Raw genomic sequence first — 25,053 nt, forward strand, 5'->3', positions numbered from 1 at the left:
GGCTGTAGGCACAGAAAGATACTGCCCAGTTCTGATGAGGAGCCTTGTTGATTCAGTCTGACTTTGGTACCTTCCTGCTGAGTTTGGAGGCCCAAGCCCCTGCTCTTGGGTGTTGAGACATGAGTCAAGAATTGCCCTCTTTGGGCCTTTGTTCCCTCCCTCCCAATCAATAATTAATCAGTACTGAGTTGATCTTATTAGCTATTCACTTTCAAAACTCTAAACCAAGCTGGCTAATAACAATGCTTTTAATTAATATGAGGCAGATTAAAACTCATTACAGCAAGGTTATTGGTAATGAGATAATCATAAGGCAAGTTATTGAGCTGGGAGTGAAAATGAAGTTGGAGGAGGGGCAGGGAGACCACGCCAGCTGTTCCTGCCGTTATTTTGGGAGGGACAGAAGGGGGAATGTCAGGCCTCTGCAGTGAGGACATGCTGCAGCTACACCCCCAACCAGCCAGAGAAACCAGGTGCTTGGTTAAGGCAGCACTTGGGTCAGTGAGCTGATAGGTGGTCGGTGTTAGTAGAGGAAGTAGGGTCTTGGGGCAGAGAAAGTTAAGTCAGTGTTGAGAATAACGCTGTATCGCTGTTTGCATTTCTTGTGTACGGATGCTCTGCCATTTAGATGACAGAGCATGAAATTAGCTATTGTTTCTATTAGATTGTGGTCTAGACTTGTTGGTCTGAACAAAAAATAGGGAGTTTGGATGGGCCCGGAGTGTTCTTTTTTATTTTTATTTTCAATTTCATTTTTCTAGGAATGGTGGTTTCCACTCCCCCCACCATCTTTTTTGATTCATATATTGAGCAGTGACTGTGTGCTGAGCCCTGTACTAAAAACTCTTTTTTATTAATTACTTCATATGACCATCACAGTGACAGTCACCATTTTTCTCCTCCTTTTACTGATGAGGAAACTGAGGCCCCAAAGTTAATTAACTTGTCCAAGGTTATAGGGCAGGTAAGTCTCAAAGTAGGATTTAAACTCAGGTGTTTTTGATTCCAAAGCCATTGCTATTAATCATGTTTTATGACTCCCATCTTGTTGTGTTCAAGGCCGTCTGCAGTTTTCATTGGCCTTTTAAATGTATACGCTTGAGGGGTGCCTGGGTGGCTCGGTCGGTTGAGCATCCGACTTCGGCTCAGGTCATGATCTCACGGTCCATGAGTTCAAGCCCCACGTCAGGCTCTGTGCTGACAGCTCAGAGCCTGGAGCCTGTTTCAGATTCTGTGTCTCCCTCTCTCTCTGCCCCTCCCCTGTTCATGCTCTGTCTCTCTCTGTCTCAAAAATAAATAAACGTTAAAAAAAAAAAATAAATGTATACGCTTGATTCAACTTCCATGGCCGCCCCGGTGCCAGCCAGGTGTTCTCATACCTGGGAGTTACTGGGCAACTACCTTTATTGCCTGCCATCGATGATTCTAGTGTCATGGTGCATGGCCACCTCTTGGTCTGCATGGTGAACTCCTTGCCCACGAAGACCATCCCCACAATGCTTGCATTCCCACTGTGCGAGCACGTGGAGAAATTCAGTTCATGCCTGCTTCCAGCACATGCTTGAACACACCACCATTTCATCCTTTACTGACTCTAGGACCTTGGGAATGTTACTGAACCTCTCTGAGATCATTTTGTCATCTTTAAAGACACATATTAAGATCTATTTTATGGATATATGGGGCAGATTTAAAAACAATATCAACCACGTATATTTCAGCATTTACTGTAGGCCGGGAATAGTACGTAGACCAAGGCACTAAATAAATGATTATTTATTATAGTTGTTACTGATTTATAATCCTGAGCTGTCCAATATGGTAGCCATTAGCCACATGTGATTATTTAAATTAATTAATTAATAATTAATGAGTGAGAGGGAGCAAGTGAGCAAGGGGCAGAGAGAGAGAGAATCCCAAGAGGAGCAGAGAGGGAGGGAGGGAGGGAGGGAGGGAGGGAGAGAGAGAGAGAGAGAGAGAGAGAGAGAGAGAGAGAGAAAAGCAGGGCTCACCTGAAGCGGGGCTTAAACTCATGAATGTGAGATCATGACCTGAGCCAATGTCAGATGTCTAATGACTGAGCCACCCAGCTGCCCTGATTTAAATTTAAATACTTTAAAATTAAGGATGCCTAGGTGGCTAGGTTGGTTGAGCGTCTGACTCTTGATTTTTGGCCCAGGTCATGATCCCAAGGTCATGGGATCTAGCCCTGCATTGGTCTTTGTGCTGAGTGTGGAGCCTGCTGGGGGTTCTCTCTCCCTCTCCCTCTCTCCCTCTCCCTCTCTCTCTGTCTCTCTCTCTCCCCCCCCCCCCCCCCGCCCCTCTCCGTTGCTTGTGCTTTTTCTCTCTCTAAACATTAAAAAAAAATGGAGAATTCAGTTCCTCAGTCACAGTAGCCACATGTCAAGCGGCCAGCAGCCACTGGTAGCTGCTAGTGGCCACTGTGTTATTGGACAGTGCAGATGTAGAACATTTCTGCCATTGCAGCGACTTCTGTTGTACAGTACTAGTGTAAACCAACTTTTGTCGTCCTTCCTGCTGCCTATGCCTATGTAGGTGCATGCTTGAAGATGTGTAGCATGAAGGAGTAGATTCAGGGGAATGCAGAGATCCGAGATTCCAGGAGCTTTGCCTTTTCATTGAGCACGCTCCTTGTTGGGGGAAAGGTTCCTGGGTGGTAGAAACCATGGGATCCCTGTGGATGGTCCCTGCTGCCAGCAGGTACTGCCCCTTAAGGTATCAGATTAAGGAAGTAAATGCTGAAAGGGGGGTTTTTACTAAGCTAGTAGTTTCTTGAAATTTTGAATGGGACCCACCTTCTGATCCCAAAGGACAGTGAAGCCCTAGGAGCTGGAGCTGAAAAGGGACCCTGGAGATCAGAGGCCCTACTCTATTCTTCAGCATTTGTGTCTTTTGGCCTTAAAAGAATGTAAGTTTTTGGTGAGTGGCAATGTTCTTCGTGTGTGTGTGTGTGTGTGTGTGTGTGTGTGTATTTAGAAGCTGGTTGAAGGTGACTTTGGAGCTTCTTTAGTTGAAATGTGGGTGCCATTTGCAGTAGATGCTGACTCAGCTTCATGGATGGTGGTTTTGTGAGTATATAACCCATAGTTGTCATTAATCTACATTTATGGCACATGGACAGCTTGCCCTGAGGTACACAGAGCGTATAGGGACACACATGGTCTCCGCCCCCGTGGCTGTGTGCCGAGTAGCTGGTGAGTTGGGGACTGACTAGCTTTCCTGGGCTTGTGTGACCAGAGAGGGCTCCCCGTATTGCCCAGTGTCTTGAAGGTGACCATTACTTTGTGCCAAGAGGTATCCTGGGTTCAAGCCACAGGTGAGGGGCAGTAGGCTGATGCTTTCCTTCTTTTTTTCTAAGTTTATTTATTTTGAGAGAGAGAGAGAGCGCGAGCACATATAAGTGAGCATGGGAGGAGCAGAGAGAGGAGAGAGAGAATCCTAAGCAGGCTCCATGCTGTCAGCATGGAGCCGTACACGAGGCTTGATCTCATGAACTGAACCGTGAGATCATGAGCCAAAATCAAGAGTCAGACTCTTAAGTGTCTGAGCCATCCAGGCGCCCCTAGAATATTACTGAGGGCTGCCAGCAGCAGAGACAAATGCAGATGTGAATCCAGTCTAAAGAAAAACGAAGTTAGGTCTTCAACAACACACATACATGCATGCAGATATGTAGTCCTGTATTGCTCTCTTGATCTGAAGTGCCCTTTTTATCCTAATTTATTCAAATTTGATTTCAAGGACTAATCTTGTGTATCCACCAGGGACCATTCACACCAGTAATCTCTCTGGGGAAGACTTTTTAAAAAGTTTTTTACATTTCTGGTATCTTTATTTCACATTGATTATTGTGTAAGTAAATTGTATAACACACACTGTATTAAAAAGTTTAGAATGGAATCCACCCTATTTTTTGACTATTTTTGAAGTTTTTATTTAAATTCTATTAGTTAACATACAGTGTAATATTAGTTTCAGGTGTACAATATAGTGATTCAACACTTCCATACGACACCCAGTGCTCATCACAACAAGTACACTCCTTAATCCCCATCATCTATTTCACTTATCTCCCACCCCCTCCCCCATCTCCCCTCTGGTAACCATCAGTTTGTTTTCTGTAGTTAAGAGTCTGTTTCTTGATTTCTCTCTCTCTTTTCCCCCCTTTGCTTCTTTGCTTTGTTTCTTAAATTCTACTTGTGCGTGAAATCATATGGTATGTCTTCTCTGACTTACTTCATTTAGCATAATATACTCTAGTTCCATCCACGCCATTGCAAATGGCAAGATTTCATTCTTTTTGATGGCTGAGTAATATTCTATTGTGTGTGTGTATGTATATATCTATCTCTCTGTATATGTATACATACATACACGTACGTATATACACCATTGTGTATGTGTCTATATATGTATATTTATGTATATATATATATATATATTTGTATATCATATCTCCTTTACACATTCATTAGTCTATGGACACTTGGGCTGTTTCCATAGTCTGGCTATTGTAGATAATGCTGTTTTAAACATCAGGGTGCATGTATCCCTCTGAATTAGTATTTTTGTATTCTTTGAGTAAATACCTACTAGTATGATCGCTACATTGTAGGGTAGTTCTATTTTTAACTTTGAGGAACCTCCATACTGTTTTCCACAGTGGCTTCACCAGTTTGCATTCCCACCAACAGTGCAAGAGGGTTGAGTGGGGAAAACTTAATAGAAAAGATGATTAATTAGGAAAAGTAAAAGGTAGTTAACTCGAGGAGTGAAAAAAGATTCTAAGGGTACAGAAGTAGTAAGCATATAAAGCAGCTGTTCCCTCTGGGGCTGAAGGGTAGTGAATAAGGACAGAACTCAGCTGAGGGCCTCCCACCTGCAGGGCTGAGATGGAGGTCTGCCCAGTGGTGAGGAGACATGGTGGAAGGCAGGGTCCGTGGGAGCAGCCTCCTGGGTGACAGTGAAATTTGTAGGAGTGTGGCCCAGAGCTAATGTATAGGAACCCTCTGCTAGCTGGTCAGAACAATTGGCTGGAGGGTGTGGGCTTGAGCTGGGCCATAAGAGGGGCCTGCCAGTTATGGGAAAATTTAGTGAGGCGGGTCTGGTCTGGGAGGGCCACTGAAGGGGGCACCCTCAAGCCACTGGCCTGCCGGCTGCTGAGCTAAAATGCCACACTGGCTCTGGTAATGGGGCCTCCTTGCTCTTCTGTGGCCTCAGTGTCCCTCCAGAGTCCCCTAATAACAAACCATCTGATAAAGGAGAAATGACAGGATGCAGCCCCAGGATCACAGTGCAGGGTGGAGAAGGATGGATTTGGAGTCTGGAGGCCATAGTTCTGAGCAGCACACACCCACTGCCCTCCTGTGAGCCAAGCCTTTGCTCTAATTCCGGTCCTCCCGTTTCTTGCATCTAAGCTCCTGCGGTTCTCAGTGTGATCCTGTTGTGGCAAGTCATTCTCTGTGCACGAATGGCTCCATCACATCTTCCCATGTGCTGGAGGGCACGGGACTGGCCTGCTGTAAGTCCCAGTGAACACAGTGGTTGATGCCTTTCCTGGGCAGGGAGGGGAAAGTGGGATGTGGCCTCACCCCACCTTCTAGTCCTCTGCTTCAATGTGGCCTTGACCCCAGAGCAGCTTTGATGTAGGGGCTGAGCCTGCCTCCTTGGGGGAGAGGGTGGCCGGGTGCCGGGACAGCCTAGCCAGGAGTGTCCGGTTGGATGTGGGCTCCGGCCGTACCGTATCTTAGGACTAGTGGATTGTGGATGCCTATGTGTTGCGTCTTATTCTGCCAGTGATTTTGATCTCTCTTCTTCTGGGTTGGAATTTGGGGAATGATTGTTCACACTAGCCTGGACCTTTGTACCATGAAGAAATGCCCAGTTCCATGGTTGACCACAGTTTGCCTTCTTTCTCACTTCCTCAAAACCAGGGCTTGAGCATGGCCTTGGCCAGCCATAGCATTGATTTACTGCCCATGTGCCACTGGCCAGCTGAGTCCCCAGTTCCAAATTCTTTTTTTTTTTTTATTTTTTTTTTAATGTTTTTATTTATTTTTGAGACAGAGAGAGGCAGAGCATGAGCAGGGGAGGGGCAGAGAGAGAGGGAGACACAGAATCTGAAGCAGGCTCCAGGCTCCGAGCTGTCAGCACAGAGCCCGATGCGGGGCTTGAACTCACCAGCTGTCAAGATCATGTCAGATCATGACCTGAGCCGAAGTCGGACGCTCAACCGACTGAGCCACCCAGGTGCCCCCAGTTCCAAATTCTTAAAGAGAATCCACCCCATTCCCACGATCCTTTGATCCATCTAAAAGCTTTCTCTCCTCTTAATCCTTAGGGTTAATTTCCTTTTTTCCGTGCCCTCCCGGCAGGGTAAAAAAGACTTTGTGGCCCAGCTTGGACCAGGTATCCACATCAAGGCTGGCATACTCTGTGTAGGGGGATGGAGTCATGTGTATATAGGGTTCCCCAAGGGTTCATTGGGGTGGGAGGTCGAGGTGTCCAGTGGAGCCAGTACTGGGTGCCCACAAGGGTCTCGGCACAGCCCCGCAGTGCCTGGAGTCTGGGGCATCTGTTGTGCTGTGGTGAAACAGGGCAGATGGGCTCCTGGGCTGCTAGGACAAGGGTGTTCTCTTCTTAATTTCTAAAGTAACAGTTTTATGTACGATGCACTTGGCAACTAACTATATAGGATCTTTAACTGTTTGTTCCATCATTGTTGCCAAAAGTTATTTAACTCCTCAGGTGGTTTATTGCCTCCAATATGTGCTTAATTATGTCGGCATCTTCCATAACACTCAAGAGAGTGTAAGTCCGTGTAGATGTTTACTCCCTCTTTGTTGATTGCATGGGTGGAAGAGGTTCCCAGAGGGCACTGGGCTCCCTTACCTTCTGTGTGTGCCCACAGCCCTATCCTGCCACAGAAGCTGTAGCTCCAGGAAGACAGGACCTCACAGTTCCAGGACCTTCAGCTGAGCTGGGGTGATGACTGGGGACACATAGCCCAGTGTGTCCCCAACGGGGGCCACCCCCCAGCTCTGGAAGGACAGCGGGCATCAGGCTGAAGGCTGCCCTGTCCTAGGAGACCAGCCCAGCTGCCTGCTCCATGCACCTGACACTTCCCAGTAAAACTTTTCTTCCAGTTAAGAGGAGACCCCTGCTAGGGTTGCCTGGGTGGCTTAGTCTGTTACATGTCTGACTCTTGGTTTCTGCCCAGGTCATGATCTCATAGTTTGTGAGATTGGGCCCCATGTTGGGCTCTGTGCTGACAGCATGGAGCCTGCTTATGATTTTCTTTCTCCCTCTCTTCTCTGCCCCTCCCCTCCCATGCTCTCTCTCTCTCTCTCTCTCTCAAAATAAAAAAAACTTAAGAAAAAAAGGAGACCCCTGCTAAAGTTTGAGTTAAAAGAGCCCTAGGTTTAGCATGTTTTCTAGATTTTCCTTTGACATTTATTAGCTACATTAGCTATTTTTGTATAAGCACAACATCTGAGTTTCTTATTTCTATCATTTATTTATTGTTTATTTCTTAATATTTTTTTAAAGTTTATTTTCGAGAGCAAGAGACAGAGTGTGAGCAGGGGAGGGGCGGAGAGAGAGGGAGACACAGAAACAGAAGCAGGCTGCAGGTTCTGAGCTGTCAGCATGGAGCCCGATGTGGGCTTGCAAGATCATGACCTGAGTCGAAGTTGCACGCTTAACTGACTGAGCCACCCAGGTGCCCCAAAGTTTATTTTTGAGAAAGAGAGAGAGCAAGAGAAAGAGCAAGCACCCGAAAGTGGAGGAGGGGCAGAGAGAGAGAGAATCTCAAGTGAGCTCCACACTGTCAGTGTAGAGCCCAACTCAGGGCTCAATCTCACGAGATCATAACCTGAGCCAAAATCAAGAGTCAGATGCTTAACCGGCTGAACTACTCAGGCACCCCTGAGTTTCTTATTTTTAAATATACCAATACCTGACTCCCTGAGCTGCCGTAAGGATTAAAAGAAAGAATGTGTATGAGCATGTTTTAGAAATTGTAGACCTCCAAACAGATAGTATTATTGGTATGTCTGAGGGTTGGGTGGCAAACATATCAACTCAGTGTATCCACAAATGAATCATCAGTAGATTAGATTTGCTTAAAAGCCTTGAACAACTGCTCTGGTTCGTGGGCCAGGTAAGTTTTGATGGAGAAAAGACCAGAAGCATGGGCACATCGGGCCCTATGAAGAGGCCAGCCTCACTCAGTATGAGGTCAGAATTGCTGGCCCTAGGTACTGAGACCAAAGGAGAGCATTGAGGCAGAAGGTGAATGAAGGGTGTGTGTGTGTGTGTGTGTGTGTGTGTGTGTGTGTGTGTGTGTGTGTGTACGTACTCTCGGAGCGAATCAGGCTCTTCAACCAGTGGGGGCAGGAAAGGGAAAGAATGTCCAGTGGGCAGTGTGCACTCACACCTCTCTGTTCCTGGCCCATCTCCCTGCAGGTGCACCTCCGTTCTGCCAGGCGTCTCTGCGAGCTCTGCTGTGCCAACCGGGGCACTTTCATCAAGGTGGGCCAGCACCTGGGCGCTCTGGACTACCTGCTGCCTGAGGAGTATACCAGCACGCTGAAGGTGCTGCACAGCCAGGCTCCACAGAGCAGCATGCAAGAGGTCCGCCGGGTCATCCGTGAGGACCTGGGCAAAGAGGTAGCTGCCCATGCCGGGAGCGATGGGTGCTGGGATGGGATGCTTCTAAGGCTCTGGCAGAGCTGTCCCTGCTGGCTGCTGGGGCTTCACCCCTGGAATGGAAACATACTTCGTGGCAACTTTCAGCAGTGAAATCGAAAGGGTGAGAAGGAACCTCAGTGGCCCTCAGTGAAAAAGATGGTTGAACCGTATGAAATAGTTGATGTGTGATTGTTTTTGCCCTGCAATGTGATGGGATTCATATGGCGCAACCTAATCATATCTATCAGTTATGGAGGGTTTACTGTGTGTGGATGGCAGTGCTGTGTTCCCTGCATTATCTCACCTGATCCTCACAGTAGTGTTAGGTACCTACCTGTCATTAACCCCATTTTGCAGATGAGGGATAAAAGCTTGGGTGGTGGAGATTAAGTGGAGGGTAAACCCGATTTAGGGCTAGAGTCAGGAGCAAGCCCACAAGCTAGGAGGAGCAAGGTTAGGATGGAGATACCCCAGGCAGAGGGGACCAGATTGGCATGGCACAGGCCTGTGCATGGCTTTGCTTCTTGCCAAGGCTGTTGGCCTCCTGCTTCCTATAGCACGAGATTCACCCCCCCAATTAAAACTAAATAAATCACTGTAATAACAGTGTGAAGTGCATCATTGCTGGCATGTGGCAGCTCGTGGGGGCGGATGCAAGGGAGGGAAGGCAGCAGATTAACCCTTCTAGGCCGGCTTGTCTGTGGAGGGCTGGAGTGGGAAGCAAGAGCGGGTCAGTGGCCCCCTGTAAGCCAGGGTAGAGCGAGACGAGAAGTTTGGGGTGTCAGCAGTCACGATGGGCCCACACAGCTGGCCAAAGGATGTATGGGGTTAAAAGATTTTATTTTTAAACGTTTTTTTTTTTATTTATTTATTTTTTTTTATTTTTGGGACAGAGAGAGACAGAGCATGAACGGGGGAGGGGCAGAGAGAGAGGGAGACACAGAATCGGAAACAGGCTCCAGGCTCCGGGCCATCAGCCCAGAGCCTGACGCGGGGCTCAAACTCACGGACCGCGAGATCATGACCTGGCTGAAGTCGGACGCTTAACCGACTGCGCCACCCAGGCGCCCCTTAAAAGATTTTATCTGCATCTTCAGGGCCTCTTCTCTAGGCCTCCCTGGCCATGTGGTCCTGAGCATGGTGGCCTGAGGCTCCTGCCCCACAGGTTGTCTTGAGCCCTCTGAATAGGGCAGGCTAATGTCAAGGTCACGGTTCTGAGGGGGCGTCCTTCACAGCTGGGAAGCTCGGCAACCTCTGCTTTCTTACCCCGGCCCCCACAGACGCACAATTGAAGTCTTTCCTCCCCCTCTTCCTCCTCCTCCTCCCTCCTGGGAAGATGGCATTTGTTCCCTGGTGACACACTTTCTCATTCTGTGGGTGGAGGGAGGGGAAAGGGGCTATGTGGGAACAGGGTAGGTGGGTGTGGGGGTGTGAGGGCGGGGAAAGTCACTCACTTTGCACTTCCCTCCTCCTCCTGCCTCTGCCACGACACTTCTTGGGGAGCAGCTCTCCCCACCAAGAAGATATCCGAGTGGACCCCACCGACTGTGGGCTCTACACCTGCCCTGGGACCTCAGTAGAAAGCTTTGTTTCATCCCCAGTTTCAAGAACGTGGTTAAAGGAAGCCAAGGCTGTCCTGTATCCCCATCTGCTGTCTGGGTTCGAGTTCTTGGATGGGCTCCGAAGACACCTGGAGCTCAAAGACTACATAGCTGCCCCTAAATCTCAGACTGAAGTGCAGGGGGGTGGCCAGAGTGTTCTGGCTGTGCTGGTTCATTGTATCTACCCTTCCCATCAGCAAAGGCCTTACAGGGTCACTAGTGTCCTTACACCAGTCCATGCCCTCTCCCAGGCAGATGGGGCTGATCCTGAGGGGTCCCCCAGCAGGGTGTGGGAGATGAGCATGAACTTGCAGTTCTTCTGGACCCTGTGATTTACATGTGATTCTGGAGCAGTGCATAATCTCTGCACTGCAGCCGGTGCCATCAGTGTGGAGGGGAGAGCGAATAAAGGGGCACTGTCCTGGCGTAGGGATGTGTGGGGTGGGGATGGGACCACAGAGCTAAGGGAGGGGCGTGTGAGTGACAGGACGAGGCCTTGGATCTTCTGATTACCAGACCAGTGCTTTGTCTCCTACAACAGAGCTTCTGTCTGGCAGAAATCTTTCAGAAATGTTTTTTGTGTCTGTGTCTTAGAAGTTTCTCAGCTAGTATTACCAGAAAGAAACTTGCTTTTTCCCTTTTATTTTGAATGTTAGGCCTAAGTCCTGCAGGACACGTTCTGGGAAGCAGTTGGAAGCCCGAACTCTAGGAGGTGGCATCATTTCTGGTGTCTCCAAAGTCACTTGGGTCTGGAGTGGGTTGGGAATGGTCTCAACCTTGGTCTCCTAACTGCCCTTGGGACTGTAGGTCTAGGTGCAGTGCTGACGTTGGCCAGCAGATGGCGCCGGAGCTTGAGCGTCAGGGAAAGGTACTGAAGGCTTGGCCCTTTTCAGCAGAGGGGAACCCTGACAGGTGGCTGAGACTTGGGTTCCTTATTCTCCTGGGCATGATTCATGCAGAGGAAGGAGCCCAGGCTGACACCTTTGCACCCTGAACAAGCTGTTGACTTCTCTGGTCCCCAGGAGTTCTTTCCTTCCTGCTGAAGGACCTGGCAGGGTTCTGACCACCAACCCATCCTTACACATTTCTCTTCTGGGCTAGGACTCCTCAGATGCCCCCTGCAGTCACTAACAGCCTGCAGTTCTGTGTTTGGACACCTTTTCCTTCATTTTCCCTTCCTTCTCTCTCTCTTTGTTGCCCAAACAGCTGGTATTTAGTGAAGAAAGCACAGTTCTAGAAACTTTGGATGCAGCTAGGTTCTTTCCTAGCTCTAAAATTCTATGAGAGACTGAAGGAAATGAGGTCAGCTTCCAGAGTGATGCACAGAAATACCTTTGTTAGGGGCACCGCTTGTACTGGTGTTGGGGGATTGGGGTCTGGCTTGTGCACTCTGACATGTGTTTCATTAGTCTTTTACCCCTGAGCTCCACATGGTAGGGATCTAGACTCGTACTTGTTTTATAATTTCCCATAGTACCTGGGGAGAAAGGCTGTCATAGGAGATCGGCATTCTTGATGGACCATCTGACCAGAGCGGCCACTGGAACGTGGAAGAGAACCGCTGTGTATCAAGTGGGGGAATGCATACCTCATTGTTTCTTATGAACCTACAGGAACAGGTGGAAGGTGATGTTCTTGTCTTGCTTTGCTCAAGGTGTAAGCAAAAGTTCAGGGAAGAGATAAAATAGCTCTTCCCCCAGGAACCTCCATCATTTATCAAGCTTGGTTGGGGTGCAGAGAGAAGGTGCTCTTGGCATGAGGACCAGCAGAAGCAGAAGTGGAAGTCAGGGAGGTGAGGCAGGAGGCCGTCTGGCCTGTGTGAGGGGCTCCTGGTGGTGGGGGTGCTGAGTGGGGGCAGTGCAGAGACTGGACAGAGACTGCAGCAGGGGCTTCCATGGAGGCCTCAGGGCTGGGGCGGGGTGGGGGGGATGATGGGCGTGGATGGTGAGTAGCAAAGCCTGGGATGACCCCTGTCATTACTGCATGCCTGCATGCGGGATCTCTGCTGGTGCATGGAGAACTGTGTGAGCAGCAGTAAAAGGCACCCCCTCCGGGCATCCCTTCCTTCAGGTGGCAGCTCTGCCAGGGCTGGATTTCATTCTTCTGTTAGTCTATCTTCATCAGAGAAACAGAGCCAAGAGGGTGTGTGTGTGTGTGTGTGTGTGTGTGTGTGTGTGTGTGTGTGTGTGTGTAAGTAAAGAGAGATTGATTAGTTGGAAGGAATTGGCTTATGCGATTTGGAGGCTGGCAAGTCCTGCATCTTTGGAGGGGGTGTCCATCTGGAGACCCAAGAAGAGCTGATATTGCAGTTTGAGTCCAAAGGCCATCTGCTGGCAGAACTTTTGGTGCCCCAGGCAGTCAGTCTTATGCTATTCAGGCCTTCAGCTGATTAGATGAGGCCCACCCACATTAGGGAGGGCAGTCTGCTTTGTTCAAAGTCTACTAATTTAAATGTGAATCTCATTCAAAAGCGTCCTTATGAAAATATTAAAGTTTGCCCAAATGTCAGGGCACCATGGCTCAGCCAAGTTGACACACAAAATTAACCCCCCTGGTTCCCACGTGGCCCTCAGTCAGGACCAAACATTTCTACCCTTGGTCTTGCCTTCATATGACAGTCAAGCTTCCTATTGAGTCTTGAAGGTGGGCTGGAGCTAAACTGCTTGCTGGTTTATTGGCTGTGTGACCTTGGACATGTTACTTATCTTCTCTGTCTCTTATTTTCCTCATTTGTAAAATGGGGATAACAACAGTACATGCCTGTGGGGATTACATGAATTAATGGATGTGGAACATGTAGAGCATGCCCGGCAGAGAGCAAATGGCCAGCAAATATTAGCAATGATTTCTGTGTTACGCTGGCTGCTTTATATGTGTGAGAACCGAGATTCTGAGAGATTAAATGGCAGCGTTGGGTCTTTAACCAGGTTTTCTGATGCTGGTACAGTTCTCTGTCCCAGATACTATTTTGCTAGTAGAATCCTTCTTTCTCTTCCGTGATCAACACCTGGTGTTCCACCTGTTGGTCAGCCCCTTCCCTTCCACTGTTAGAAATGTCCCACAGGCTGCCTTGGGAGCCTGTCTCCTGGGCTTCTTGAGCACTGCCCCGTGACCCCCAATCTGGGGGCTGCTGGAAGCTCAGCCAGGCAGTTTCAACCATTGCAGTGTCCTGAGGCCATCAGTAGCATCTATGTTGTGCTCTTGGTCCCTAAAGCTGACACAATGGACATGGGAATAGCCACAGGTGCCCAGGGTCAGGAGTTGGTGGCTGTGCTGTGCTCCTCCTTGCAGGATGGCAGCTGGCTCTGCTTCTCATGTCCTGGAGGAGCTGGGTGTGGGCAGATGCAGGGACAAACACGCCCTAGGTTGGACTGGGGCAAGGGACATGGGCAGAGGGGCCAGAGGAGCCGATTCTACCTGGGGTACCCGTGGCTGGCAGAAAACTCCCCCCCCCCCCCCCCCCCGCCCCCGGTGACACATGCCTCCATGTCATATTCCTTGCTGCCTTCTTTCCAGCGCTGATCCACCTTCTCCCTGTCCTTCTTTTACTTGCTCACAAATATTTACTGAGCACACCTCTGGGCCACGTGCTGTGTCAGCCCCCGGGCGTCCCCGCTCTCTGCAGCTCTCGCCACTGTTCTTGCACATTGCCAAAGATCCGCCTGAGGCCAGCTCACCCTGATTCACCACCCCTGGCTGCCCCACTGGCCTGGAGCTGAGGGCCACCTTGAGGGCTTCAGCTGCCTCTTGGCCCTCAGCACAACCTTTGTTTGTTCCGGCGTCTGGTTTCTTTGTCTCCCCAGACGATCCCCAAGACGGCTGCCGTGTGAGCATGCTGGGAGTGGAACAGAAGGAGCTGGTGGCCACAAAGCTGCGTGTGGGGAGGACTGGGGGGCGAGGGGGAGAGAGTCACCTCCTCCAGACTTCCCAGCAGCTCTCAATAAAAAATACATTTATATTGAAAACATAATGAAGAATAAAAAAAACATTTTCCCCCCAATAATGCTGAACATCAAAAGGAGATTTTTATCAATTATGAGAGAGAGATTTTGGCCATAAAATGGTAATTTAACGAGTAGGAGATGGATGGCGGGAAGCATTAGTGTCAGCCGGGACGGATGGTGTGCCATTAGTCACTGAGGGAGAGACCGAGGTGGCTGCCGTGGTGGTGGCTCCTCTTCCCCAGGCCTCCTGGCCCCGGCCTCCTCGCTGAGTGCTGCCCTACCTCTGCCCCGAGAGGCTCCTCCCTGGGACCCCGCTCCATCTCCAAGGCACCTTCGGCCCATTGTTGGACAGCTTCTGCATGGCTCTTCCACAGCCAGTGGAATGGAGCCCCCAGAGAGCAGGTCAGGAGCTGCTCCCCGCTTTCTTTCCAGCCTCATGGCCTGCTCCCGTCTTCACACGGCTACGCCCTGGCCACACGCTGTGGGGGTTCACTCCATGCACTCCGGGTCTGTCCTCTCTCATCCCCTTCTTAAGTCACTAGGCTCTTTCTCATCCTCTGAGCTCGGGGTCTGACAACAACAACATACACATGCACACACACACACCCTGAGTGCTTGCCAGGGGCAGGCACTGCCTCAGAAATTCCACACACATCAATTTACTTCTCACTATGACCCTCTGAGAGACGTACTGTTATTACTTATTTTACAGATGGGAAACTGAGGTACAGTTTCCAGTGAAATTGTACCTTGGCCTCCTCACATACCCCCTGAGTACTTTCCGTCCCCTGTCGCAGCTCTTATGCAGTTATTTGTTGCATTCAGGTGGGCTGCTTTCCCATCTTGAACCTCCCATGGGGCCTAGTGTGGACTCTGCACATAGTAGGTGTTAGTAAGTGTGGTTGAGTTGAATTGCAGAACTACTTGGAGTCCCCCTGTCCCCTTGCAGCCTTCGGTGGCTTCCTCAGCCAGGTTGGACTGTGAATCCAGAGCACTTGACTTGTGTCTGGTCATTTCAGTGCTGGGTTTATGTTCTTGGGGTGGGTGGTCTCCTCCCACTCATCCTGGGGTCCTCTCAGAGCACTGTCCAGTGCCTGGCACAGCAAAGGTGCTCAGTAATGGGTTGTTACCTGCACTGAGACACTCTGTCTGACGCGGGATGTCATGGCATGGCGTTATGGGTCCTAGAGTCCTCAGGGTGGTCAGCTCTGCTCCTGCCTCGGTCTCCCTTCCATAGCCCCCTGGGACGTACCCATGGGAGCCTGTGGAGGGCTGTGTGAGGGCATGTCTGGGGCTATCTAAACTACGGGGTGAGGGCAAGGGCAGGGTCTGGCTTCCGGAAGGAACAAAAGGGTCATTTCTGAGGCAGTATGGCCTCATAGTTAATAAAATAGGCTTTGGAGGCAGGGGGCCTTGCAAAAATCCTAAATGCTACCGACTTTAACTGTGTTGTTAGTTCTTTCTGAGTCTAGTTCCCTTGTCTGTAAACCGGGATAAGAGAACCTGCTCACTAATAGGGTCATGACAGGGCTTGAGAACTATAGCCCATCTGGGGGGCGGGGCCTGGTGCACAGTAAATCCTGCAGCTGTTAGCTCTGGTTGTCACCTGCAGAGCAGTTGTGAGGACAAAATGAAGCAGGGAGACTGGGACCCCCAGATTACATCCAGCACCCCACTGGGGTTGACAAACACTGACTCCTCTTGTTTGGCCTTCATTGTTCAGTGGCAAAGCGCCTTAGATGAAGGTGACCCAAGGGAGTAACTAACTCCCGGGTTGTAACGGTTTAGAAGTCACCTCATCCAACCCTCGTGTTTCAATGGTGAGGAAACAGGGGCTCAGAGCAGGAAGTCACTGGCCCAGAGTGGCACAACTGGGTGGCGGGAGAAGCGAGACTTGAACCCAGGCCTCCTGACTCCTGATCCAGTGCTCGTCCTCCTGGACTGTTCGTTCTGTTCAGGGCTGGGAGCATACTGTCTGGAAGTGAGACGACCAACTCTCAGAGATGAGGCTGGTCTTGCTGGCAAAGAAACGTGGAGGGGCTCAAGTGGCTTTCACCTCCTTGGGACCTTGGAGTCTCCTGTGGACTTTAGGAAGCTCTATTTTCATAAGTTGATCCATCATAGTAAGAGGATTCTAGGGTATTCTTTGTATCCTTCAGCCAGCTTTCCCGCTGACGGTGGTTGGGATGATCATATCCGCGTACTCACTGTTCCCCTTCAATCTGCAGACCATGCTTGCGGCACGTCCCCCTCTTTGGGGTGTAACCTGCAGGGTGGTGCCCAGACCCAGACCCTCCGCTTAGCTGCTGTGTTGGGCTGTTTGCTGGAGAAACTGCCTCAGCTTATGGTGGCCCCGTTCACAGACTCGGGAAGGTTGGGGCCCACCACTGACTGCTTTGCTCGCTCAGAAAATACAGACTTGTTGAGCAGCTGATAGGTACTTACCTCTCTGCCAATGCTGTGGGGGATCTAGAATATGTCAAAGCCACGTTCCACCCTCCCTCTCTCCCAAAGCTGGGCAGACAGAACAATTCACAGAGGAAGTAATTAGAGAACAATTAAGCACTCAGCTGTGGGGCTGATGCAGGGAAAGTTCAGGGGGAAGTTCAGAAGAGGGTTCTTGGGGGAGGTGGCCCTCGGAGGATGAGTGAGATTGGCAGAGGGAAAGGATGGGGCCATTCGAGGGTGGTGAGTTCTGAGCACAGCTCCAGGTGCCCAAGCATAGAGAGCAGCAGGGCGGGATGGCAGGCCCTTTGGGTGGGGGTGTGTTAGATTACGAGGGCTGCTGTAACAGAGCACCGCAGACTGCTGGCTTAAACAACAGGAACCGTAGTCTCAGTTCTGCTGGGCAGGAGTCTGAGACCCAGGTGTTGGCAGGGTTGGCTCAATCTGAGGCTGCGAGGGGCAGTCTATTCCAGGCCTTTCCTCCAGCCTCTGGTGGTTTGCTGGCTATCTTTGTCATTCTTTGCTTGGAGAAGTACCACCCTGATCTCTGCCTTTATGCTCGCCTAGTGTTCTTCCTGTGTGTGCGTGTCTGTTTCTGTGTCCAAATTGCCCCCCTTCATAAGGACACAGTCATATTGGATTAGGGACCCCCCCCAACACCAATGCCAGTGTGACCTCATATTAACTAATTACATCTGTGATGACACTATATCCAAATAAGGTCACATTCTGGAGGTTAACTCCTGGAGGTGATGGCTTTATCATAGGAATAGTTGGAGGCCGCAGATCAAGCTGTCATAGATGGAGGCATTAGTGCTTTTGTGGTCACGAGGATCAGAACCCCAACTTGAACGAGCCGAGGCAAGAGGGCAGACTTAGTGTGTCCTGTACCCATGGTTTAGGAAGGGACGGGGTTGAGTGGGGCCTTTGGGGTGCTCTTCCACTCCTCTCTGTCGCTCATATTCTCATGTTCATCCTGCTGGTCAACTTCGCTTACAGTTGGTTTCCTCCATGACTCACTTGCTGCCTTTGGCGTCTCTCAACCTCACCTCTTCCTAGGTTTGCCCCTAGCAGGGACTCCACACTCCACAACCCCAGTTTCCTTTTATGAAATTATGGATCAGGACTCTGCCTAAGTGTTGTACTGGGTTACTTCATGTCCCCCACACTTCTGGACCCCATTGCTATTCTACCTAGAGCCTGAGAATGTGAAATGAGGTGTTGGCAGCTGTCATTCGGTAACTTAAGGAGTTTATACTGGATTGGGGTGGGTCCTAAATCCAACAACTGGTGTCCTTGCAAGGAGGCCATGTGACAGTGGCAGTAGAGATTTGAGTGGTGCAGCTGCAAACTCAAGGAACAGTGAAGATTGCTGGAAATTAGGAAGAGCAAGGAAGGCTTCTCCCTGGGGCCTTCAGAGGGAATGCAGTCCTGCCAGCACCCTGATTTCAGACTTCTAACCCCCAGAACTGTAACACAGTATATTTCTGTTGTTTTAAGCCACCGCATTCGTGGTGATTTGTTATGGTAGCCTTGAGAAACAAATACAGATGTCCATTCTCTGACCAAATCACCGAGGTTAGAGGAGGTGGGGTCCATGAGAAGATGTCATCCCTCTCATTTAAACCCCAAGGTGACCGGTGGGGTGGGGTGGGAAGCAGCAAGGCAGAACATGGTGTAAAATATGTTCATGTCCACGGATGATGATGTTAGAGTTTCTGTTTGTGTGGTACGTGCTGTGTAGCACACATGCCTGGATGTTTTACAGATACAGTTTCTAACCCTGCAAGGTTGGTAGATTTGGCCATTCCAGTTTTCCAAATGAGGAAGCAGAAGCCCTGACAGGTTAAGTAACAGCCACAGTCTCATAGCTTAAAGTAGGTGGAACCAGTTTTGAACTGTGTTGGCTCACAGTTGGCCACCCCACTGTGTTGGCCCACCCCTCTTGCTATGCATCTGCTATCCCCGGGGAGGGCCTGGTTTCTGGGGGGCAACAGAGTGCGTACGGGTGTTGGATCTTGATGTGCAGGCTTTGGGGAGTCACCGCAGGCCCCAGGTCTTAGAACCTGTGTTAAGTCATATCAACTAATAGTTTCCATGTGCATGTGCATGAGTGTGCAGGCCTCCACGGCTGATTTCGGGCAGAGTCAGCCAATCGTGCAGGATGGCTTGAGGGGTACAAGGCAGGAGCTGTGCATGGAGGCCTTTTTCTTCTTCCACATCTGGTAAAGGTGAACTCTCCCTTTTTTGAGGCTATGTTAGTTGTCTCCCAGAGCTGGGGCATGGCCACTTTTTCTCCCCTTGCCATCTCCTGGAAGCTCAGTGTGAGCGTCCCAGGCTGGGCCGTGGGTCAGGAGGCCACAAGCCAGAGAATCATTGCCACAGCCACTGCTCTTGAAGGAGCTTCCCTGACAGATGACCCTATGTCTTCTGGGACTGCCAGACAGACCGCAGGGCCCTCATCTTCTCCTTGAATAGAACTTGTGGCCTTCCCTTCCTCTCCAGGGAGGGGGAGTGGGTCTCCTCTTGCAGGCTGTTCGGGGCTAAGGTTGGCAGTATGGGCAGGGTGGATGTGATTGCTGTGGTTCTGATGCCTTGTCCTTACGTCCAAGTGAGCCAGAGGATTGTCTGTACTGCTGATGGCTGGGGCAGAAGCAGTGATTTGAACCCCAGGTCCTGCACTGCCTTAGAAGGCACATAATCATCAACTTCAACTGGGTTCCCATCCTGATTGGGCACTCCCAGAAGATGACTCCGAGGAAAGGATTCTGGTGGAAGTGGTTTTGTGGGAAGGTCGGGTGCAGCCAGTAGGGAAGTAGGAACATGGTTCAGGGAAGAGAAGGCGGCCAGTGACTGTGTGCCCTTAAACTAGCTGTGGGGACACTGGGAAATAGTGGCAAACATTCACCTTAAGATCATCCCACCCCTCAGTTGACTGAGTGTCTGACTCTTGATTTCAGTTCAGGTTGTGATCCCGGGGTCGTGGGATCAAGCCTTACATCAGGCTCCTTGCTGAGTGTGGAGCCTGCTTGGGGTTCTCTCTCTCTCTTTCCCTCTGCTCTTCTCTGCTGCTTGTGTGCACTCTTTCCTCTCTCTATTTAAAATAAAAATAAATAAAAATTAAAAAAAGTCATCCCACTCCAGGGCCAAGAGAGAAGGTTGGGTGTTTAGACCCCAGCATCCTAACTTCATGGTGATGGTTGCTCCCGAGGGCCGTTAATTCCTGCAGCTATGGAGAAAGAGCCCTCTCTGGCTCAGATGCAAATACTGAAAGTATAGCAGGGAGCAGGGGGTAGTATGGGAAGGAATCGGCGGGCACTGCAGGTACTGTGCAGTGCCCTCTCCTATAATCCCCACGGTTGCCCTGCGAGAGTACTATTATCTCCATTTTACTGACGAGTAAGCCGAGGCCAGAGAGGTTGAGTCATGTGTCTGAGGTTGCACAGAAATCCAAGGCTGAGTCAGGAGCAAAACCAGGCCTGACTCCAGAACCCAAGGTCCTGACCCCTGCGTTCTGTTGCTCCTTATAAGGGGACCTGGGCCTCCCCAGGTTTTGTGTCCTAGCAGTTTATGATTTCTCCCAGAATTCCTGAGTGGGAGGTGGGACAGATGGATGGGGAGCCCCAGCAGGTCAAGGAACTGTTTCTTTACCGTTTTCTCCTTCCCTAACATGTGTTTAGATGTTTCAAACACACAGTCTCATTTTAGTCCTCACAGAAGCTCAGCCAGTCAGGTATCCCTCTCCCCATTCTTCCCAGATGTAAAAAATAAGGTTCAGACATACTAAGTGACTTACTCAGGATCACATAGCAGGACAGCGGCTCAGCTGGGAATGGAACCTGAGTGTCTCTGACTGGAGGGACATACGTGCTTCAGTTACACAGGCTGCTGCTACACACGCCAAAGGGCCTGTGAGACCCAGCCTGCTTCTGAGGGCCACGCTCTTTCCCCTACCGGCACACTAGCCTGCCACCTTGCCTTCAGCCCCAGGCTGGCCCTGGTGCTGTGTTGCCTCACCAATCAGATGGCTGAGGAGGTGCTCTGAGAAGCATGCAGTGAGGTTGTTTGGTCCTTCTCCTTCTCCTCTGGAAAAGGTGCTGCCCCTCTGTGCTTGCAGGTGGGGGGCCGGTGACGGGGGTGAGGAGTGGTCTGCTCTCCCTTGTACTTCCTGAGAGCCGGGCCCTTCTCTAGGGAGGACCCCTAATCTCCTCCTACTGCCCTGGGGCCCCACGCACTGTCTACCTGCCGCAGCTCCTTGGTGGCAGAGAGAAGCAAGCCATCCACATCTGGCTGATTTATGTTCATCGTTGAAACAATAATGTTTAATCTGGAAAGGGCTAATCAATTTTTTATGCTGATTATGAATAGGCCAGCTGTGCCTGCTTCTTTATTCATGGGGCTTCAGGAGCAAGCCGATGTCCTAGGTTAGGCTTCCTGGGTGGTTTCTGCGTGGGGGGCCCTGCTTCAAGGAGAGCCCGTCAGTGGCCTTGCCTGTGACACTTTGGAGGTGGCTCCTTGTGTGTGAGTGCACCTCTGTGTGTCACTGGGAAGGGTCAGCTGACTCCAGGTGGACAGCCAGGTTGGAGCGTGTGTGTGGAAGGAGGCTGGTGTGGGCTGGGGCACAATCATGGGAGTGCAGCATGGGAAAGTAAGAGTTACAGGATCACAGAATCAGCAAAGTCGTCAGGGACCAAGTACCCCAACACCCCCCTCACTTGTAAAAGTGAGCAGTTTAGACCCAGAGAAGCTGAGCGTCTTCCCTAAGGTCATGGGCCTGGTAGGTGGCAGAGGTGGGACGGGAACCCCAGTTTGCTCGCTCAGAGGGTAGAAATCTTTGCACGGAAGTACAACCGAGGCGGGAGAGTCAGGAAGGTGCTGTGTAGCCGCTCTTGTTGAGTTACTGACTCATCACACAACTCTGACAGCTCAGGAGCTTAGGTACAGAATGCACTAGAGACATAGCTCAGCAGGAGGTCAGGATGAGATGAAAGTCACCTGAGGTTTGGGTTACCGCTTTTAGAAGTGTCCTTGGAATCCACAAATAGGGCTGCAGAGAGGGGTGAATTGGGGTCTTCTGGAGAAGGCAAAACCTGAGTAGGACTTGAGTGTTCTCAGAAGGAGAACAAACACAAAAGCCTGGAGAGGGCATTTTGGGCAGGTGGAGTGGCCTAAACTAAGGATGTCGTCCTTGGGGAGGTGCCTGAAGCCAGAGTGAGACCCGAGGGGCCTGTGGCTGGAAACGTGGGGCCCTGGGCTGGGTGAGGGCAGGTGCTTGGCTTGGACGGCTTGGTCGTCCCACAGTCATGTGTTTGGACCCTCCGCAGCCTTCACTAGCCATTTGTTCATTTATTGGCTCAGCCAATGTTTATTGAGCTTTTGTCGTGTGTGTGCTGGAGGTTGTATGGCTGAACAAGCTGCTGTCCTGGTGCTTAGGCTCTAGTTGTAGGGGAGCAGCGGATGTTAAACAAGCGATCACAAGAATAAAAACTTAATGACCCTTGTGATGAACGCCACGAGAGAAAAGCATAGGGTGCTCTGAATTTGGGGGTCTGGGGGAGGGGTCTTTCCAAGGACTCAGTGGCAATTAAGCTGGGACCAGGGATAATTAGGGGAAGGAGGGTAGGACAGAGAGAACAGAGAATGCAGAGGCCCTTGGGTAGGAAAGAGCATGGATCTGTGTGGGGACAGAAAAGGGGTGGTGGCGGCAGGGCAGAGAGACACCAAGAGATGTGGCTGGAGACGTGTGTGAGGCACTTTCAGGAGATCCGTGGTTGGTAGCCACTGAAGGGCTCTGTGCAGAGAGTGGCACAGTCCAGTCCTCAGTGGCTACTTGGGGCCAGGGGTGGAACTGGGAGAGAGTTACAAGGCACTGTGGTCATTTGGGCAAGAGTGACAGAGGAGGAGTGGACAGACATAATTTGGAGACTGAATCAGCAGGACTCAAGGAAGAATTAAATGGGGAGGGGCTGAGGGGCAGGGAGGGCCACTAGCGGCTCCAAGGGCTCTGGTAAGAACGCTGGGGGCTGTCTGAGAACAGACACGGTGCTGAGAGGGCTGGTGGGGCAGTATCGGCAGGTCACCCTGCTGGCAGTTTGGGGAAGGATTTTTCTGCGGGGCTGGGCTTTGCACAGTGGCCCCCTCTCTCCTTAAGAGTCGGTGGTCAGAGAGTTGGTGGAGGGTCCATGGGGGACTAAGTGATTTGGGGTCTAGCATTGAGAGGTTGTGCCCAGCACTGGGTTCCTGATTTCCAGACTTAAAAAAAAGTCATCAGCACCCTAATCTAAGGAGAGGTCTAAGTGTGTGCGTGTGTGTGTGTGTGTGTGTGTGTGTGTGTGTGTGTGTGTGTGTGTCTTCCCATAGCCGGGTTTGTAGGAGAGGCTGTTACTTCAACAACTGGAGTGCCTCCTGCTTATTTATTGGAATAAGTCTCCCCAGGCCCCCGCTGGTCTTCGGTTTTTGGTGTGAGCTGATGACTGGTGGTTTCTCGTGAGCAAAAGCAAACTGAACTTCTTGGGAGGAGGGGAGGCTATCCTTTCAGCCAGGCTGGTTTTAGGATTGGGCCGGACTAGCGTGTACGTGGCAGTGGGGGGAGCAGAGGGCCCCTTGCCCCAGTGTGGGGGAACAGGACCGGTTCTGGGTGTTGCCTGGCACAGAACCAGAGTCATGATGTGTCCTCTTGGTGCCTCAGCTTGGGCTTCACATGTGACCTGTGTTTCCACACTGCCAGGGCAGCTCCTGTCTCACCCCCCCAGCTCTCTAGCCTCAGCACCGCCCTGGGAAATACAAAAGGATGAAACTGCTGTACTGAGAGTGTTAGGCTAATGCGCTGCATCAGAGGTCAGCAAACTTTTTCCGTAGAGGCCTGGGTTAGGGTCCTAGTGCTGCTGTAACAAATTAGTGTGAATTTAGTGGCTTAAAACAATACACATGTATTATTTTACTGTTCTGTGGCTCAGAAAACCTAAAATTCCAGTGTTGGCTGTGCTGCATTCCTCCGAGCGGCTCTAGGGAGGAATCTCTTGCCTTGTCCAGCTTCTAGAAGCTGCCTGCATTCCTTGGCTTATGGCTCCTTCTTCGTCACAGCCACCAGTGTGACGTCTTTCAGTCTCTCTCCCTTTTATCTGGACTTCCTTTGTCATAGTTCCTGCTCTGACTCTGACCCTTCCACCTCCCTTTTATAAGGACCCTGTGATTACATTGGGCCCACATGGTAATCCAGGATGCTCTCCCCATCTGAAGATCCTTAACCTAATCACACTACTGGGGACTGGGACATGGACATCTTTGGGGGGGAGGGGTCGTTTTTCTGCCCACCCTAGGGCCAGCTAGTAAATATTTTAGGTTTTGCAGGCCAGGCAGTCTCTGTCACAACTGCTTACCTCTGCCATGGCAGCATGGGAGCCGCCACAACGTGTAGTGAACGGGTGTGCCGTGTCCCAGTCAAACTTCACTTAAGGATACTGAAATCAAAATTCATATAGTTTTCATATATCACAAAATATTATTCTTTTGGGTTTTCCAAGCATTTAAAAATATAAAAAAGGATTCTTAGCTGGTAAGCTGTAGAAAAAACCAAAACAACACAAAAAAACAACCGGCATTGACCTGGATTTGGCCCACGGGCTATCGTTTGCTGTCCTCTGTTCTAGATGCAGAGTGTCCTTTAACACTTAGAATTCCCTTGCAAAATAGGTGTTGTTATTATCACTCCCATTTTGCAGAATGGTAGTGGAGCTAAGCACTGCCCAAGGTCACATGGCTAGATGTTGGCAGGTAGGGCTGCTGACCTCAGAGCTGATGTTCTTTACAGTCTGCTTCGCTGGGGTCAGCCAGGAATGTATGTGGTTTCCCCAAAATGTGGGCTTTCTCTTCCTGGTAGATCCTGAAAGTCTGGGTTTGCCTTCCTTTAAAAAATCCCTGGGCACTGCTGCTGTCACATGCAGAGCACATCTGGAAGACTTCTTACTGGGTGGAACGTGCTCCGATCTCAAGGACTTTGGTACCTGAGCTCTCTTATTGGGGCTCTGAGGCATAGGGACATACCTTAGCTCTTTTGCCATGTGGCATTTTACCACCTCCCAAAGGCTAAGGAGGTCTTTCCTGACAGCAACTATTGCCACTGTGAGCAAGGATGTCTGTGCTTTATTTCCTCTCTTCCTTACTTTTTGGGTATAGGAACATCTAAAGGTTATTGGAAAAAGGCCTTTGGAGTTTTAGGAGACTGAGCCCATCAGGTTTTAGAAGTCCTGGGACCTCACCAGAAATGCGTGTGAACCACAGAGTCCAGGCTTTTTTCTCCATTGCAGGCATGAGCTGTAGTTAAGGACTTTGCCAGGGGAAGACCCAGGGGG

General features: G+C 50.4%; 1 protein-coding gene across 5 annotated transcripts in view; it reads left to right on the forward strand.

The window, feature by feature from the left end:
• Positions 1-25,053, forward strand: part of ADCK1 (aarF domain containing kinase 1) — a 152,838-nt gene that overhangs the window by 74,410 nt on the left and 53,375 nt on the right. For 4 of the 5 annotated variants that reach the window (XM_060620416.3, XM_078447954.2, XM_060620414.3 and 1 more), the window contains one exon: positions 8,488-8,691. The exons of the other annotated variant lie outside the window; for it this stretch is intronic. In XM_060620416.3, coding sequence (XP_060476399.2) covers positions 8,488-8,691 — 204 coding nt within the window. The remainder of the gene's footprint in view (positions 1-8,487; positions 8,692-25,053) is intronic. 5 annotated transcript variants of the gene reach the window in all.

Source organism: Panthera onca, chromosome B3 (assembly GCF_046562875.1).
Source record: "Panthera onca isolate mPanOnc1 chromosome B3, mPanOnc1 haplotype 2, whole genome shotgun sequence".
Taxonomy (NCBI): Eukaryota; Metazoa; Chordata; class Mammalia; order Carnivora; family Felidae; genus Panthera; species Panthera onca.